At 41.8% G+C, this 16,995-nt stretch overlaps 3 protein-coding genes across 3 annotated transcripts; all 3 read left to right on the forward strand.

Annotated features, from left to right (window-relative positions):
* Positions 1-906: 906 nt before the first annotated feature.
* gdf9 (growth differentiation factor 9) lies at positions 907-3,670 on the forward strand. The gene is made up of 2 exons (XM_086221518.1): positions 907-1,419; positions 1,958-3,670. The coding sequence occupies exons 1-2, from the start codon at positions 1,053-1,055 to the stop codon at positions 2,881-2,883; spliced, it is 1,293 nt and encodes a 430-aa protein (XP_086077644.1). The 5' UTR covers positions 907-1,052; the 3' UTR covers positions 2,884-3,670.
* Positions 3,671-5,043: 1,373 nt separating this feature from the next.
* Positions 5,044-6,826, forward strand: uqcrq (ubiquinol-cytochrome c reductase, complex III subunit VII). The gene is made up of 3 exons (XM_086222622.1): positions 5,044-5,159; positions 5,967-6,145; positions 6,653-6,826. Exons 2-3 carry the CDS (start codon positions 5,992-5,994, stop codon positions 6,745-6,747), a joined length of 249 nt encoding a protein of 82 aa, XP_086078748.1. The 5' UTR covers positions 5,044-5,159; positions 5,967-5,991; the 3' UTR covers positions 6,748-6,826.
* A 753-nt stretch (positions 6,827-7,579) lies between these two features.
* hspa4b (heat shock protein family A (Hsp70) member 4b) lies at positions 7,580-16,925 on the forward strand. Its single transcript, XM_086221523.1, has 19 exons — positions 7,580-7,878; positions 8,465-8,522; positions 8,726-8,866; positions 10,458-10,580; positions 11,160-11,259; positions 12,050-12,183; positions 12,278-12,522; positions 12,647-12,723; positions 12,812-12,963; positions 13,094-13,200; positions 13,306-13,439; positions 13,539-13,723; positions 13,913-14,008; positions 14,398-14,553; positions 14,663-14,788; positions 14,883-14,990; positions 15,119-15,238; positions 15,356-15,517; positions 16,403-16,925. The coding sequence occupies exons 1-19, from the start codon at positions 7,772-7,774 to the stop codon at positions 16,604-16,606; spliced, it is 2,535 nt and encodes an 844-aa protein (XP_086077649.1). The 5' UTR covers positions 7,580-7,771; the 3' UTR covers positions 16,607-16,925.
* The last annotated feature ends 70 nt before the right edge of the window (positions 16,926-16,995 follow it).

Consider the following 16,995-nt stretch of genomic DNA (forward strand, 5'->3'; position numbering starts at 1 on the left):
CCTGAAGATTTAGTCGCTTTGATAAAGGAGGTACAGGTACTGGAGCAGTACAGCAGAAGCCCTACCTGATACAAAACGTATCCCTCGATGATTTGCAGCGGGACAATGAAAGTCTCCTCTGCACATCTGGTGGACTCACTGCTAACAAACGTTGCAGTGAGTCTTGAAAACAGATCATTTAGGTTTAAGGTGAGATTTCGTTTGTAGAAAGCTGCAAGTTGGTATTGTATGAAATTAAAATATTTGTCCTTCGAAAAAAATAGAAGAATCCAACTTAATCTTACATTAGAATCGACAATAAATCTAAAACTGAACATGTTAAATTTAATATTTATGAAAACACACCCAAACAAATACAGTGTCCCTCTAGAGCTAATATCTTGTGCTGATAGTACCTAGGTCACATGACTCAGAAAGCATTTTGGGGAAAAAAATCTTGCAGTACATGAAAATTCCATTTTGCACTAAAATACTGATAGGAAAAATATACTTATACTATTATACAAAAATTTTGAAAAAGAAGTGGTTCTTTGAGTCCCTATCGGTCACATGACATGGCAGATACTGAAAAATGTTACCTTTTCAATATAAGGAGATTGTGCTTTACTCTCAAATATTCGTATTAAATATTACATGAAAAAATAAAGTCTGCACTTCCCCTCTGGTACTGATATGGAATCCCTCATTTACATGTCATGTTTGGTATTGGAGAAAAAAATAAGTTTCAAATTTTCCTCTTTTGTTTGCACGGGTAATACATTTTATACTAAAATGTAAACAAAAACATCATCAACATGATTTTCATTCTTATTTTGAAAGAAGACAAACCGGAAATTCCATCCACAGGCGTAGTGTCGCTGACTGTAACTGCAACAGGATCAGGGATGATTGAAAGATGATTGACAGTTGAGTTGATTGGCAACACCTGCGCATACGTTGATCAGCGTCTGCACGTGCTTGGCGTTGTTGACCTCGAGCGTTCCGCGGAGTGTCGAAGCTTCCACTGGTTTCGCTGTTATAAGAAAAAAACAACAAAAAAAACCCAATAACAAATGTTGATGTCAGTTGTCCTGCGTTGTTTTCGCTTTGTTCTGTTACTGCTGCTGGTCACTAGCAGCGTCCCACTGCTAAGAGCTTCTCTGGCCCGCTCCAATGCGCTACTCAGCCTGGACGAGTTCACTCACTACCCGTATGGCAGCATCTTTTCCCCGCTGCTCAAAGCTCTGTCGGAGCACGGAGGTTCCAGGTGGAACCCGGGGCTGAAGAAGAGGATGAAACCTGAGCACAAGTACATGAAATATCTGACGGAGGTTTATAAGACGTCTTCCAGAGTGCAAAGGAGTTTGGACGGGAGAAAACTCTTTAATACAGTCCGACTGATAAAGCCACAAGATGAATGTGTTGCAAGAAGTAATGGAGGTGAGCAGTAATGTAAAGTCTATTCTGTGACCAGATGTATATATTGAGCTGCTTATTCATTTATGTAGGCTTCTCTCCAGTTTTAAATACATCTAATCGTTGGATGTCAGCCTGAACAACCTATTTTCATATTGAATATTTCGCTGCAAATTGAACAAATTATTCCCAAAATGGAAAAAAATGGTGAGATAAACATTTAAAAGGTTTTAGTTTTCAAAACAGAAATAAAAGTAGGCAGCGTAGTTTGTCAAAAAAAAAACCAAAATTAATGTTTCCCAGTTATGTTTTAATTTTCAGTTCTTTGATCATTGAAATATACTTTTCAACTAAAAAGGCCATAATATATTTTCATTAACAACCTGATATTATATCGAACCCGTCAAATAATAATAAATTTAGAATTTGATGTGTAATTTTGTATAATTTGATAGGAAGAGTTTAAAAACATACAGTATTTTTGCTCTAGCGAAACTATTCTATAAACACATGGACATTAACTTGCTGCTATTTTGTGTGCGTGTTCTGATTTCCCCTCTAGAGAGTTACATGCAGGACCTGTCCTACAGCCTTGATCAAGTCAGAAAGAAAGAGCAACTCCTGAAGTCGGCCCTTCTGTACAACTTTGACCACGTCAAGTCTGTGTGCTACCTGAGCATCAAGGAGCAGGAGCACTCCAACCAGTGTCGGCTGTGTCCTGGCATCCACCAAGCTGTGAACTTCACCGCCGCTGCACACGGGCCGGGAGGGACAAACTGGGTGGAGGTGGATGTCACTTTGCTTCTTCAGCAGCTACTAAAGTCTCAGAAACAGAACATTCACCTTGTCATCAATGTCACCTGTCCGGAGGAACAGGAGTCAGGGAGTGATGGGCACAAAGGAACCCTTGAATTCACAGTGAGATCCCCTCCTCTGCTTCTTTACCTCAATGACACCAGCAAAGTTTCCCGCCAGAAGCCCCCGGTCAAGTCTAAAGTCAGTCAAACGCCATCCGCTGCTGCAAACAGATTTCACAAGCAGATGCTTTTCAAACCAGACCAGAGTTTCCGGCATAGGAAGAGGTTGAAGAGGGAGTCTGCAAAGGGCAAACAGGGTGGTAAAAACTTGGATATTCACTTACCTGAGCTTCTTCCAAGTTCTGAATTTCCAACAGGTGACTGCGCGTTGTATGATTTCAGGGTGCGATTCAGCCAGCTCAAGCTGGATCATTGGATCGTTTTTCCTCCCAAATATAACCCCAGGTACTGCAGAGGCATCTGCCCAAGAACCGTGGGCTTCATCTACGGTTCACCCGTCCACACCATGGTGCAAAATATCATATATGAGAAGCTAGACTCCTCCGTGCCGAGGCCCTCGTGTATCCCCTCCCATTACAGCCCGCTGAGTGTCATGATCTTTGAGGAGGACGGCTCCTACGTCTACAAGGAGTTTGAAGACATGGTTGCCACGAGATGCACATGTCGCTAAGCCAGCACTCGAATGTGTACCTCGTCCCTTCCAAGCCTCAGAGACCCTCACCACAAACCTCTCGAACAGTCACTGCAGGTGGATCCTCTGACCAGGCTCAGTGACTTGATGAATTTCTAAAATCATTGTGCATGAAATAAGTTTGATCTGGAGCAGGTGTGTTTACTTGAACAAAAAGTATTTTATCCTTGTGAAAACTGTGGAAAAGTAACAATAATTTCCTTTTTGTTGAGGCCTTACAAAAAAGGGTGCAATTTCATCCTGCTCTCCCACTTACTCTTTCCCATATGCTTTTGAATAGGACACACCTGAAGATGATGTGTGATGGATGATTTTTTTAAGTTATTTTCTGTTAACTTATTTTGGGTGGGTGGTCTGTCATTGTTTCGTTAATTTAGCACAGTTAATTGTCAAGTTTTAGTTTACCCTGTTCTGGTCAAAGATGAGGAAGCAGTCACAAACTCTTATCAAACCTTTTACATATCGTTTTATTCCTGGAGATTACAGGCAGCCGTCTGCATGACAGCTGTCTTCATAATGTCCAGAATGAAAGTTGTCAAGGTTTCAGTGTGTATTTATTACTTCTGGTCACTGAGTGACTGCATTCGTATGAACTGACTGCACACTTATGAATTTGTACTGGTTGAATGTGACGAAATGCATGTCATGTCTATTTATGCAAATTGAATGAGTTCACTGTGTGTCTGTGCTCAGCATAGGAATGTTCAAAGCGATGAAAATATGTAGACATGTTCTCTGGAAAGTTGGAAAATAAAAAAAAATAGCATGCGTTACTTAAGTCTTCATCTGCATACAACTAGTTAGCCAAACTGGTATCATGTAGAATTTTGGGAACATGATGATTTTGTTTGGGCAACACGTGGTGCAGTGGTTCGCACTGTCTCCTCACAGCAAGAAGGTTCTGGGTTCGAGCCCCGGCTCTATCACAGGATCTTTCTGTGTGAGTCTCCATGTTCTCCCTGTTCCTGTGTGGGTTCTCTCTGGTACTCCAGCTTCCTCCCACAGTCCAAAGACATCAAGAGGGGAAGAGGCTGACTGATACTCTAAATTGACCGTAGTACTACTACTTATCAGACAGGATAAGTAGTAAGATGGATGGACGGATTATTTTGTTTTTTGTAACAAGAAGTAAAAATGGTCTCAGAACATCTTAAGCACTCTGTTGTCTGGGATATCACATTTGATGGCTATTTTTACACTGAATGTAAAAAAAAAAACTCAACTCATTCCTTGTTGAATGTAAAAACAAGATAATATTTTTGGACTCGAGCTGTGCAAATAATCAAAATCCCAATATCGATTTGTGCATTTATTTTAGAGGGCAGGAAGGCACAATATTGAAGGCTTGGATCACAATACCACTTTAAATTGAATATGTGCTGCAGAGCTTCCCCACCTTCGACATATTTGGACTTGGTCATTGTCGTCGTCTATCACCAGCTCCAGTTCCTTCCCCACCAGAGAGCTGACATTCCATGTCCCAAAAGCCAGCTTCCATGTTTGGGGATCAGACAGCCAAGGCCCCTGCCTTGGTCTGCTGCCCAAATCACTCCGCACCCGACCCTTCTGGTTCCTCCTACGAATAGTGGGTCCACAGGGGGACGAGTCCATGTAACCTTTTCCGGCTAAGGCCTGACCACCAGGCGCTCGCCCACTGGCCCCTATCCAGGGCGTGGTTCCAGGGCAGGGCCCTGGTAACCCTCCAGGCTGGGGTCACAGACTCCTTGTTCTTCTTCTCATGAAGGGTCTTTTGAACCTTCTTTGTCTGGCCCTTTGCCTGGGACCAGTCTGCCTTGGGTGACCCTACCAGGGACAAAATGCCCCAGACAGCATAGCACCTAGGGTCCTTATGGCACTCAAACTCCTCCATGATAAGGTGACAGCTCCAATTGGAGCAAAAAGATATTTGGAATTAATAGGATATTTTTGTTGGATACAGATCCCCCCCCCCCAAAAAAAAAAATCACAGATATTGAAGTTTAAGTTATTCAGTGGTAAAAAAAAAAACAATTGTAATGCAATTGAATTGAATATTAGTTAAAATCCTTGCAGGTATGTTTTTTGTTTTTTGTTTTTGAATCGTTCAGCCGTTTTTTGGATTCCATCAGCAGCCTATCTTCTGCTTTGGTACACTCCAGTCCACTAGATGGCGATGATACCCTGAGAGTTGACGTCCTTGCGCTGCTGAAAGATAAAGCAAGGACATACGACTGGACATCGAAACATACAAGTGAAACGTTTTCGGGCTGCGGCTGGTAAGCTCCATAAATTTCATGTTGTTGTTGTCTTTTTCAACTCATTTGAGTGGAATGTGGTAAATAATCGCTTGTTTAGAAACACTATATTGAGTTTTGGTCCATTAAACTTCGACTCAAGCGTGTCAGGCGAGGAGAAGTCTCAAGGTCTCATGTTTGTACGTAGCAGCTAGCGTAAGGCTACCGAAGCTAATGCTAATATTTAGACGCTGCTGCTAGCACAAGCCTGGTCGTTGTTCTGCAATAACATTATTTAAGATCATCTGTGTTGCTGTAATCACCAAGTAGTGCCTTTTTCCCACCATTAAATCATTTTACGTGGAGCAACCAACAACTTAACTTATAAAAACGCCTCTTATGATGGGTACTAAACACAATGATGATCACGTCACACCGAAACAGAGCCAGTTTAATCATAAGAAAGACGCTTATCTTAAGAAGTTTAACTATAATTTATATGTATTTCTAATGTTTCGCGGGATAAGAGCTGCTTTTTCAGTCGTCAACGAAGTCACCTCAAGAGAACCTCCTATTTATGCTGTTTGAATCGTCCAGCTATTGCTTTAGTTGTGCTAGAATGATGGAACATGAATTTTTCAAATGTCTTCACTACAATTAAAAGGGGCTTTACGCCATACCGTTTAAATCTCATCAGCCATGAAATAACAAACTATTAGATTTGATTTTTAGTGCTATGTTCTCTTTGAGACTATCTCCATGCATGGCTTCAATGGGCCTATTTTCTGAACAGTTCTGTTTCATCTCTTTGTCCTGTATATTAACCTCTCTTGTGTCCTCTCATTTCAGATCAGCCCCCTTGTGAGCTGTAAACATGAGTCCCAAATTTGGAAACTTGGCCTACATGAGGCACATAATCACATACAGTCTCTCCCCCTTTGAGCAGAGGGCTTTCCCCAACTACTTCATCAAGGGAATCCCCAATGTGTGGAGAAGGTTCAGATCATCTGTCTTCAAGGTTGCCCCCCGTGAGTTTTCTCTTTAAATTCAGCATTTCTCCGTTCACTTCTGCCACTACTGATATGAATAATATTCCATTTGAGTTTTACAACTGTATGATGGAGAGTTTATTAGTGAGCTCACTGTTTGTGGTTGCATTTAAGTGGACTGCGTTACATTAAAAGCTGTTTCTCATATTTTAGCCATCGATACATCGTCTTGCCTCACTCAATTTCATCTGTTTTTTTTCTCTGACATTATATTGGCCTCTTCCATGCTGTTTTTATATCAATTTTTCAGTGTTGGTTTTTGATAGCAGGCTTAAACTTCTGGGTGCATCATTACAAGTGTGTAATGTTGAGTGAGACAATGTTTTCTATTATCAGATTATTTGTTCATACTATTACATGAAACTGTTATGATATGTAGTTTATAGTCCTGTTCTCTGGACCATTCATTTCTGGCCTCAAAGATTCATCTAAATAAGGCTGTGGATGTCCTGATCCAATGATGTGTGTGTGATCTTCCCTCTGCAGCGATGATTGTCGTGTACATTACCTACACCTGGTGCAACAAGGTCAACCAGCAGTCCAAGAGGAAGAACCCTGCTGACTTTGAGAATGACGAATGAACACTCACCACCTTTCTGAACACTGGTGTCTTCAATTCCTACTTTTTATGTTTCACCAATAAAGATTACATGAAATATATGTGAAATGACTTCTTATCAGATTCATTCAGACAAAAAAAGGAGTTAGCAATGTGTGATGAAATTCTATTTAACATAATTTTCATGCTTCTATTGTGCTAAATAGTTGCTTGAGCTCTCATCTATTGAAACACTTTTAGTGTTGTTAGAATGTGAGCTGTAGAAAGAAAACAACATTCACAATATCTGTGGAGCGGTGAGGAACATCTTTATGAAGTTGATGTTTCGGTCGAGTCTGAAACAGAATGAAGCGGAGAAAAGTGAGTGCAGCAGTTTTATTTATCACATATATATAAATGGGTTTTTACCTGTGTCTTAAAGCATAAAAATACAAACTCTTGGAAAAGTGTGAGTCGTTTTTTTCATTATGAATGAGAAAAAGCACCGCACAGCTAAACATCGACAATTATTTTGTAACATGATTGCGTTTGTGTGGATGCAGAAATGTTCTATTGATTAGAATTTCTCACAAATCATCACATTCAAGAACCCTCCGGGGGGGAACGGATGTCTGAACTAACAAGCGTTGAGGAGCAACAAGGCTTGCTGGTAAAACGCCATTGTAACTGGTATGATTTTGATGAGTAAGGTGCGACACTTTCCATCAAGGACTGCAGATGTCGCTGTTGAACCTGGATGATACAGCAACATTGCGGAGGAGCGGCCCAAAACCGGTAATCCAGCTGTAATGCCGTCTCTGCCCGCTGGGTGGCGCGTCACCCTTTGCTCTCGCTTGCTATTGGTTGACGGCACACCGAAGATTCCTGAACGCCGCTCTCTCGCATCAGCCTCTGTACCGCATGCTGCCGCCCAGCTTCATGGAACAAGAACAAGGGTGGATCATTGTCCGCTAGCCGAAAGCCCACCGTAGCTGCTTGTGTCACTTTTAGCACTGAACTTTACCCCTGTTCTTCCTCGTATTTTCATCGCATTGTCCAGTTAAAAGATGTCAGTTGTCGGGTTCGACGTCGGGTTCATGAACTGCTATGTAGCAGTAGCCAGAGCCGGAGGGATTGAAACGGTCGCTAATGAATACAGCGACCGGTGTACACCGTAAGTGCGACAACTACCGTTATTTTGTTTCAATTGTGTTGCCTCTCTGCGTTGATATCTGTATCTTTGAGGTTTAGGAATCCACCTGCTCTCATCCGAGTGACTGAAGCTAACAACTAGCCTGCTAATTAGCATGCTAACGGATTTCTCAACAGGAAACAGCATGTGATTGCTAAAGCTAATGCTAGCTCATACGACACACTTGGGTGTTAGAAAGAAATCCGGGTGCCGCCACACGATATTGAATGTTTTTCGGGAGGTCTCACAATGAGATGATCGAGATCATTTAGAGAGCTGTCAAATTTGGTGACTGATTTATTTCGTGCGTGTAACAGAGAGCCTTTAACGGGTGGAGGCCGGCCTGCCTGTCAAAACGGTTTGATCATCTCATTGTGCTCAATTTTTAGCTTTGCAGCCCATAGATAGATCCGTACACACTCCAGTAAAACAGCGGCTGAAAAATAAACATGAGTCACCACCACCACTGACATTTACAGGATTATCATTCAGTACATCGAGGAAATTAAAGAGAGCTTGTTTCTAACAAAATGGTATAAGAGGCGTGAATTGTGTTTTCTGTTTGTAGAGCATGTGTTTCTTTTGGACCACGGAATCGATCGATTGGTGCAGCTGCAAAAAGCCAGGTATGCGTATGTTGGAAGTGATTGGGTTACATGATTAGTTTAATTAAAGAAAGGCCCCCATGCGTTCTGTGCATTTGAGCATGTTCAGTGTTTGGCATGGATAATACAAACATGTCATGATCAAATTGTAAATGTAATATAATCAGTTATTAATATCATTGCTTTTGTTGTTGTTGTTTTTTTTGGGGGGGGGGGTAAAATAGGTCGTCACAAACTGCAAGAACACAGTCCAAGGGTTCAAGAGGTTTCATGGAAGGGCGTTCTCAGACCCATACGTGCAGTGCCTCAAATCCAGTCTGGTCTACGATATTGCACAAATGCCCACAGGAACAACAGGGATCAAGGTAAGGTAGAAGGAGGAATATTACTGCTCATATTGCGAGGCTTTCTGTATGTAAATATTTGGCCTGCCGGCTTGGATGTTAAAATTACATCGTATTCTTGGGTCCTTTTTTCTTTTCAGCAACGTGTAAGGTACTTATTAACAATCTTCATGCACCACGTGAAGCCTGCAGAGTAACAACACTTTATGACACAGTACCTCCTGTCTTGTTGAAGTTGTGAGGAATCTACGCTCCCACAAACTCAACTGAGGGAGAACTGAATACTAATTGAGGGATTTTGGCAGAAATCAATCGGTTAATGTCATCGAGTTGATTTTGGTCTTAAAGCTCAGCATGAGTGCGGATTCATTTTGCTCTGGAAAGAGAATTAAATCCTCTCTGCTCATTCTAAAAGTCGCACTCTATTCAAAATTAATGTGGACTTTTATTGGAGTTAGTTAAATGCATAATAGATCTTAATGTGTACCGCGGTAGATTTACAACTCCATTGGATTAAACTTTACCTGCATTTACATAAATTAACACAACATTTTTATTTTTACTGACGTGCAGAAGTTGAGAAAGGAAATTATGTGATAATTATGTGATAAATGGATATTATCGTGTTCCCACAGAATAAAGAAGCTTGATATCTCTAGATTAATCATAATTCATCTCTTCAGGAAGATTCTTTATAAACTACTTATCGTGCTGACCCATGGAAAAATTGACTGAACCATATCTAATTCTTGGCGTTCTTTCTCCAGAGTACATCGTTGTAAAGCAGGCGAATGTTGGGATTATTATTCAAGTACTTGTAACATTTTTTTTAGATTCATTTGAATGTGATAAATCCTATGGAGGTGCTCACTGCTTGTAGTTTTTATATGAGATTCTTTCATATTGAAATCATTTGACCTACACTTACATTCTTTAGTTCTCAGAAGAATAGTTAATCAGAATCAAGCATGACCCTGAGTACAGGTTTTGTTTTCTTCAACCCCCCCTGGAGGTTGATAACTGGAAAAAGGTGCTTTTTTTTTGGAAGAAAATGACTGTTGGAGATAATAGCAAGTGTATATTTGAAGCTGGGCTGCACAGCTATGAATAAATTCAGAATGCAGGTTTGTTTTTTGTGATTGAGATCAAGACTTTGATCAAAATGAGTACTTATTTCTCTCAATTATCCAATAGCAACAGAAAAATATACGATGGTGCCTGCTGAAGGAGCAGCCCATGAACTTTGGACAGCAGCAAGTGAACACTCCTGCTTTTAGCTTGAATGAGCATTCGATCAATTTGCGTCTCTTGTCTTAACTTGCTGTTGTCTCTCGTTTGCTTGCCCCGCTCATATGTCACTCCCTCATTCTCTCCTGCCTCTACATAACATGGTATATTGTTGCACTGTCACTTATTGAAGGAGGTAAAAATCTCCAGTGAAAATGTGGCAGAATTGTTGGCGTGCAGAAATACAATTGCATAGATGTTTGGATTGATTGTAATTTTCGGAGTTACGGTGTAGCCTGAGTTCAAGGTGGATCGTTTTTGGGTTTTTTTGCCTCTGTGTCCTCATCACCCACTGAACCGGCGGTGATGGCTTTTGTCTCTAAAGGTCATGTACATGGAGGAAGAGAAGGTGTTCAGTATTGAACAGGTAACTGCCATGCTGCTGACCAAGCTGAAAGAGACGGCAGAAAGTGCACTGAAGAAGCCGGTGGCCGACTGTGTCGTCTCTGTAAGTATCACACGGCAGGGTATTGTTTCAAGTTTTAATTCATGTTGTAGTTGTTTAGTTCCCCTATGAGCGCACCCTAGCTTCAGCCCCCACACACCCATGCTCCACCCACACGTGTTTCACCTGTGTTGCCTGATGAGACTTGTTATCATTATTATTGCAGGTCTGATGCAGTCATGTAATAGTTGCAAGGCTACACCCAACTTCAGCCCCTGCGCGTCTCTCAACTTTACTTCCCAGAACACAAAGAGATGTGACGCAAGTGTACTTGTTGCTGACCGACATTTTAAGTCTTAAGGAAGCACTGCCTTGTTTCGGAAGATCTGTCCAGTATACTGTTTGAATAGATAAGAATCACAGAGATCCCCAGAGACATTAGCTCTTGAAAAAGAGAGCGAGCGACACAGCCGGTGATACTTCAGCAGTTTAAATCACAGCAGAATCTTAATTGGAAGCAGTAGCCGCCCTGGCAGCAGCTGAGCAGAGCTACATGCACCTCCAGAGGCTCAGACAGACAGAGGAAGGGTCTTTAAGATATAGCGAATCCATCTATTTCAAGTGTTGTTTTCCTGCAACCAGGTTCCCTGCTACTACACAGACTCTGAGAGGAGATCAGTAGTAGATGCTGCACAGATCGCTGGACTCAACTGCCTGAGGCTTATGAATGAGACAACTGCAGGTCTGTATTTTTGATCAGAATGTGCGCTAATAACATCAACGATGGTTCAGTCCCATGAACATCTGGGTCCTATGTCTTTATCACCTGCTGTTATAAAGTATTTCTGTTCGAATGCTTTCAGCCCTCAGTGTATAGCCAGTTAGTTGCAATGAGATTAATTATCTTGAATTACTAAAATAAGAAAGTAGGTGTTTTGTTGTTTTAATTACGCTGTACATCAAACACATCTTTGTCTGCTGAGAAAATAATGTTTTGTTTTTAATCGCCATTATTCTGTACAACCAGGAAATAATATGTGCTTACGGCTTTAAATGTGATGTCACGATCTGCTAACAGCGAGACAGTAAAATGGATTTTTTTAAAATTTCCCTGCTGTGAAACTGTCATGAGTGTCTCAGTAGGGCCAGTAGTGCTCATCCGTTCAAAAATCTGTCTATTTTATAGACACATACTAAAAGAATTCAGTATATTTAATTGGATCGGTTCTGATTCAGGAACACACAACGTACTGACAAGTTGGAATGCAGCATGAACAGTGGACACAAAGCTGGATTGATAGTTGTGCATGAGAGGGTTAAAGGGTTTTAATACAAGTTCCTGATGTAGGCGATCGATGATGACGAGCGTAAGATTAGCAAAAGGGAGTAGGGAAATGGAATTCAGCCTTCATCCATATCATCCTGCTCTTCTCCTGCTGTGACATGTTCACTGCCGCAGGTCAACATCACTCATGAAATGTTGTGATATTAATCCCAGTACTTAATTAATAGCGTAACTTTCTTCCTTCCAGTGGCGTTAGCGTACGGGATCTATAAGCAGGATCTTCCTCCTCCTGAGGAGAAGGCCAGGAATGTGGTGTTTGTGGACCTCGGCCATTCTGGATTCCAGACATCAGTTTGTGCCTTTAACAAAGGAAAACTCAAGGTGTGTAGTCAGAGCAGGATGTTACAAACACACACTGTGTGCCTTGTCGGGCTTGGTGTCATTTCTCCAACTAATTTTGAGCCTCATGTCTCAGATCCTCGCTACAGCCTGTGACCCCGAGTTGGGAGGAAAGGATTTCGATGAGGTACTAGTCAAATATTTCTGTGAGGAATTTGGCAAGAAGTACAAGCTTGACGTGAAGTCCAAGCCCCGGGCTTTGGTCAGGCTCTTCCAGGAGTGTGAAAAACTGAAAAAACTCATGAGCGCCAACTCCTCTGACCTGCCGCTGAACATCGAGTGCTTCATGAATGACATTGACGTCACTGGAAAAATGAACAGGTGGGCCAAGAGGAAGTCACTTGTTGCATGGCATGTTTAGGTTTGCATCTTCTGTTTTTTGTTTTGTTTTTGTTGTTGTTAGGTTTCCTTTTAAGACTGAACTTATCTTGTTCTCCTTTCCAAGGGGTCTGTTTGAAGAGATGTGTGCTGGTATTCTGAGCAGAGTCGAGCCTCCGCTGCACCGTCTGCTGGAACAAACCAGTGAGTATCAATCCCATTTCATTTTATTCTTTGACTTGGAAAAACAAGTCTCTTAATGTGTCATGCAATGATTCTTATGCTCCTGAAGAACTGAAAAAGGAAGACATCTATGCAGTAGAGATCGTGGGCGGGGCCTCCAGGATCCCAGCTGTCAAAGAGCGAATCAGCAAATTCTTCGGGAAGGAGTTAAGCACCACACTGAATGCTGACGAAGCAGTGGCCCGAGGATGTGCTCTGCAGGTATGTCACTGTTTAAAAAGCTGTCCTCAGCCCTTCCTGTTGTTTGTTTTGGAAAATTGTCACTCAAGAGCACGTGGCAAAGCTTCTAGCTTTAGTAAGCGTCTCTTCATGGCTGCTCGTGTCTCCACAGTGTGCAATACTGTCACCTGCCTTCAAAGTGCGTGAATTCTCCATCACAGACATCGTTCCCTATCCCATCTCCTTGAAGTGGCATTCTGCTGTCGAGGAGGGTGTGAGGTAAAAAAAAAAAAAAAAAAGAACCCAAAAACTGTACTTCTGCTCTGTTGGTGTCTTCACTTGTAAATTGGGTGTAATTATGTTGTTGTGCTTGTTTTGTTGCAGTGATTGCGAGGTATTCCCACTGAACCATGCTGCGCCGTTCTCTAAAGTGTTGACGTTCTACCGGAGAGAGCCTTTCTCATTGGAAGCCTACTACAATAACCCTAAAGAGCTGCCCTACCCTGATCCCACCATCGGTAAGCATACGAAAGATTAAAAACCCCGAGAGATACTTCTGCAAATACAATATGCTGTTGAATTTGGCCGTAACTCTTCATTTTTGGTCTTCCCTACAGGCCAGTTCTTGATCCAGAAGGTTGTCCCTCAGGCATCTGGCGAGAGCTCTAAGGTGAAAGTCAAGGTGCGGGTGAACATCCATGGCATCTTCAGTGTGTCCAGCGCCTCCCTAGTGGAGGTCTTGAAGTCTGACGAGACGGAGGAGCCCATGGAAACTGAACAGGCCAATGACAAAGATGGAGAGGTACAGCACCTGATGAAGGGTCTATTTTATACATTTTGACCAACCCTCCATCCCTTACCCTGACATAAATTATGAATTATGCCGTCAAAACTATGTGGTGAAGGTCCTGCGCTACATTCCTGAAATTCTATGAGCTGCACTTTGTTCCTGGAGACGAACCACATGTGTTTGTCCGTTAACTCTCTGCAGAGCAAGATGCAAACAGATCAGGAGGAGGAGCAGGGTCAGGGAGACAGTCCCAAAGAACCGGATGAGAAGGCGCCACGCGAGAATGAGGAGATGGAGGTAAAAACCCAACGCCAACAGCACTCCCATTTGTGTGTGAAATGAAGTTGTATAATGAAATCAAATTAGCCTTTAAAATTCCCACAGTTGACTCTGAACCTCTCTGATGCAAAAGTCTGGTTTCTATCAACAGATTTTGATTCACATTTTGAAGGATGGAATGAGAAAAGAATGTGGAAATGGCCAAATTTAAGAAATTGTGTTTGACTTTTTATCACAGGACTTTCATTACGTAACATCAGATTCTACACACAAACGTACTCATTTTACACTTGAGTCAGTCCCAGTTCACAAAAGGTGCATCTATATCTGAGTTTCTTACTGCCGTGTTTAATGCTATTTTAATGATCTCGCTTGTGACCCACCCTTTGTTTTTATTTTTTTCCAAGACTGCCACAGAGGAGAGCAAGAGCGAGAAGAAGTCCGATCAGCCCCCTCAAGCCAAAAAACCCAAAGTCAAAACAAAAGTCCTTGACCTTCCGATTGAGAACAGTCCACAGTGGCAGCTAGCTGACGACATGCTTAATCTTTTTGTGGAAAATGAGGTAACAAAACTTCCAGGCGCCCACATATACAGATATTACTATCGTCTTTAATGACCCAATCTATTTTGAGGTGTTTAGCCGTTACAGTTGCTGTTTGAATTCTCCCCAGGGTAAGATGATCATGCAGGACAAGCTGGAGAAGGAGAGGAACGACGCCAAGAATAATGTAGAAGAGTACGTGTACGACATGAGGGACAAACTCCACGGGATGCTGGAGAAGTTTGTCGGGGAATCTGTGAGTGCTGCCGACTCCTAAGTGAATGAGGGTTGGTGCTCGTAAACAGACCCTAAACAAACTTTTCTTTTTTTTTTTTTTTTTATCTGTTCAGGAAAGAGATGCATTGTCGTTAAAGTTGGAGGATACTGAGAACTGGCTGTATGAAGATGGAGAGGACCAACCCAAACAGGTGTACATTGATAGACTGGCAGAGTTAAAGGTAATAATCGCGACTTAAAAGATTTCTCCCTCCCTTTTTTTTTTTTTTTTTCTTGTCTTTTTTTTGCCTCCCTATATTGTGTAGCTGACATTATAAACTAGGTGACTTAAACCTCTCACGTTTTGCAGAAACTGGGCCAGCCTATTCAGGACAGGTATACAGAGGCTGAAGAGAGACCAAAAGCCTTTGAGGAGTTGGGAAAACAAATCCAGATGTACATGAAATTTGTGGAAGCATTCAAAATGAAGGTAAAACCACCAATAAATATTCTCGACATATCATTGCTGTCACTTTACGGATGGTTTTTACCCCATACACATTTATTTGTTTGTCATCCAATGCTGATTTTGGTTTTGTTTTTTCAGGAAGAACAGTACGACCACTTGGATGAGGCAGACGTCTCCAAAGTGGACAAACTGGCCAGTGATGCGATGATCTGGATGAACAGCGCCATGAACCAGCAGAGCAAACAGAGCCTAACAGTGGATCCCTCCGTCAAAGTCAAAGATATTCAAGCAAAAACAAGGGTGAGTGTTGCCAGAACAAAGAAAATTCATAAGACCGTATTGGTGCAATTCTGTATTCTTAAATTGATTGATTTAGGCATTTCTGCCTTAATTTCTGTCAGTATGTTAAGAAGTTAGTGGTCTTTGACGTCCGTCTAAAGCAGGATGGCTGGCAGCGATGTCTTGTAAATCTACTCCGCTTCTGTCTGCTTCACCCAGCTGACCAATCCTGCTTCAGTGTGATGTTAGGACCGCCCACTTGACTACCGTACAGACACTTTATATTGATATTCGTATGAATACAGGGATAAATAAATGAGGACATACGTAACTTGATCTCAAGACAACTGTATATATCTTGCTACAATTAAATGGTAAACTTAATGAAGGAATGTTTTAAACTAAGGATGCTTACAGAAGGGCTGTTGGGTGATACCATTTTACTTGTGATGGACATAAATGTGACTATTTTGGGGCGGTCATTGGCTGTACTAAGAACACGATCTGGCAGCACTGAGTCGGTGTTGTTCCTACCACATAATTAACCCCCCAATCCATTTACTTTTAGTTATTTTAACATGGGAATGACAATGTCTGGAGTATCTGCAGTACCAGAGGGTCCATGCCCATGTAGCATTTATCTGACTTTCCTGTTAAGACAAACTCTACCACGAAATTGAAAAATAAGACGCAACTAAATGCAATGTAAAATATATTCAATAAAACCAGTCTGTTGATCTTTTCAGTCTTGCATCTACCTGTTCCCTTCCCTGACACCTAAAAAAAAAAAAGACTTTTCTAGCCTTTCATTGCCCGTTGCTCCGATGTTAAATTGAGGTCAGATATTTGTACATATAAAGCAAATGTATTTAATTTATGTCTTGTATTTTTGGTTTAATTTTCCAGGAGCTGTTCTCTGTTTGCAACCCTATTGTCACCAAGCCCAAGCCTAAAGTAGAGCTTCCAAAGGAGGAAACGCCCGCGGAGCAAAACGGGCCCGTCAATGGACAGGAGAAAGCCCCAGAAGACACCGCGGACAAAGGAACGACCCAGAACACAGGCAACCCCACCTCCGAGACAGAAAACAAGCCTGAGATGGACCTTGACTAAATCAAGCGTAACACCTCCCTGAGCCAAGCTGAATGGGAGCAGATTGCTTCAGATTGAGATGCAGTCTGAATGTGTATCAGAGCAGGTGAAGTGTTTGAGGAATAGCACTTCAGTCAAAAGCAGGCAGGGTTGATGGCACACTGAGCCCAACTACTGGTGTCTGATGACATAGCATGCATCTCTCTTTTCCCAATGACATAAATCAAAAGCCAGCTGCAATAAGCCTGTTTGACAACGAGCGCTGTACACATGATGGTATTTATTTCTGTTGTGTGCCCTGTAAGTGTTCTGGTCTGTGTCACAATATGGTTTTAATAAAGTTATTGAAAATCAATTGTCTTTTTCTTTTTTCAAATTAGATTTTGTCTGAAATTAAGTTTCTTTGAAGT

The sequence above is a fragment of the Aulostomus chinensis genome, chromosome 13 (assembly GCF_037954235.1).
Source record: "Aulostomus chinensis isolate RoL2024-O1b breed Wild chromosome 13, RoL_Achi_v1.0, whole genome shotgun sequence".
NCBI lineage: Eukaryota > Metazoa > Chordata > Actinopteri > Syngnathiformes > Aulostomidae > Aulostomus > Aulostomus chinensis.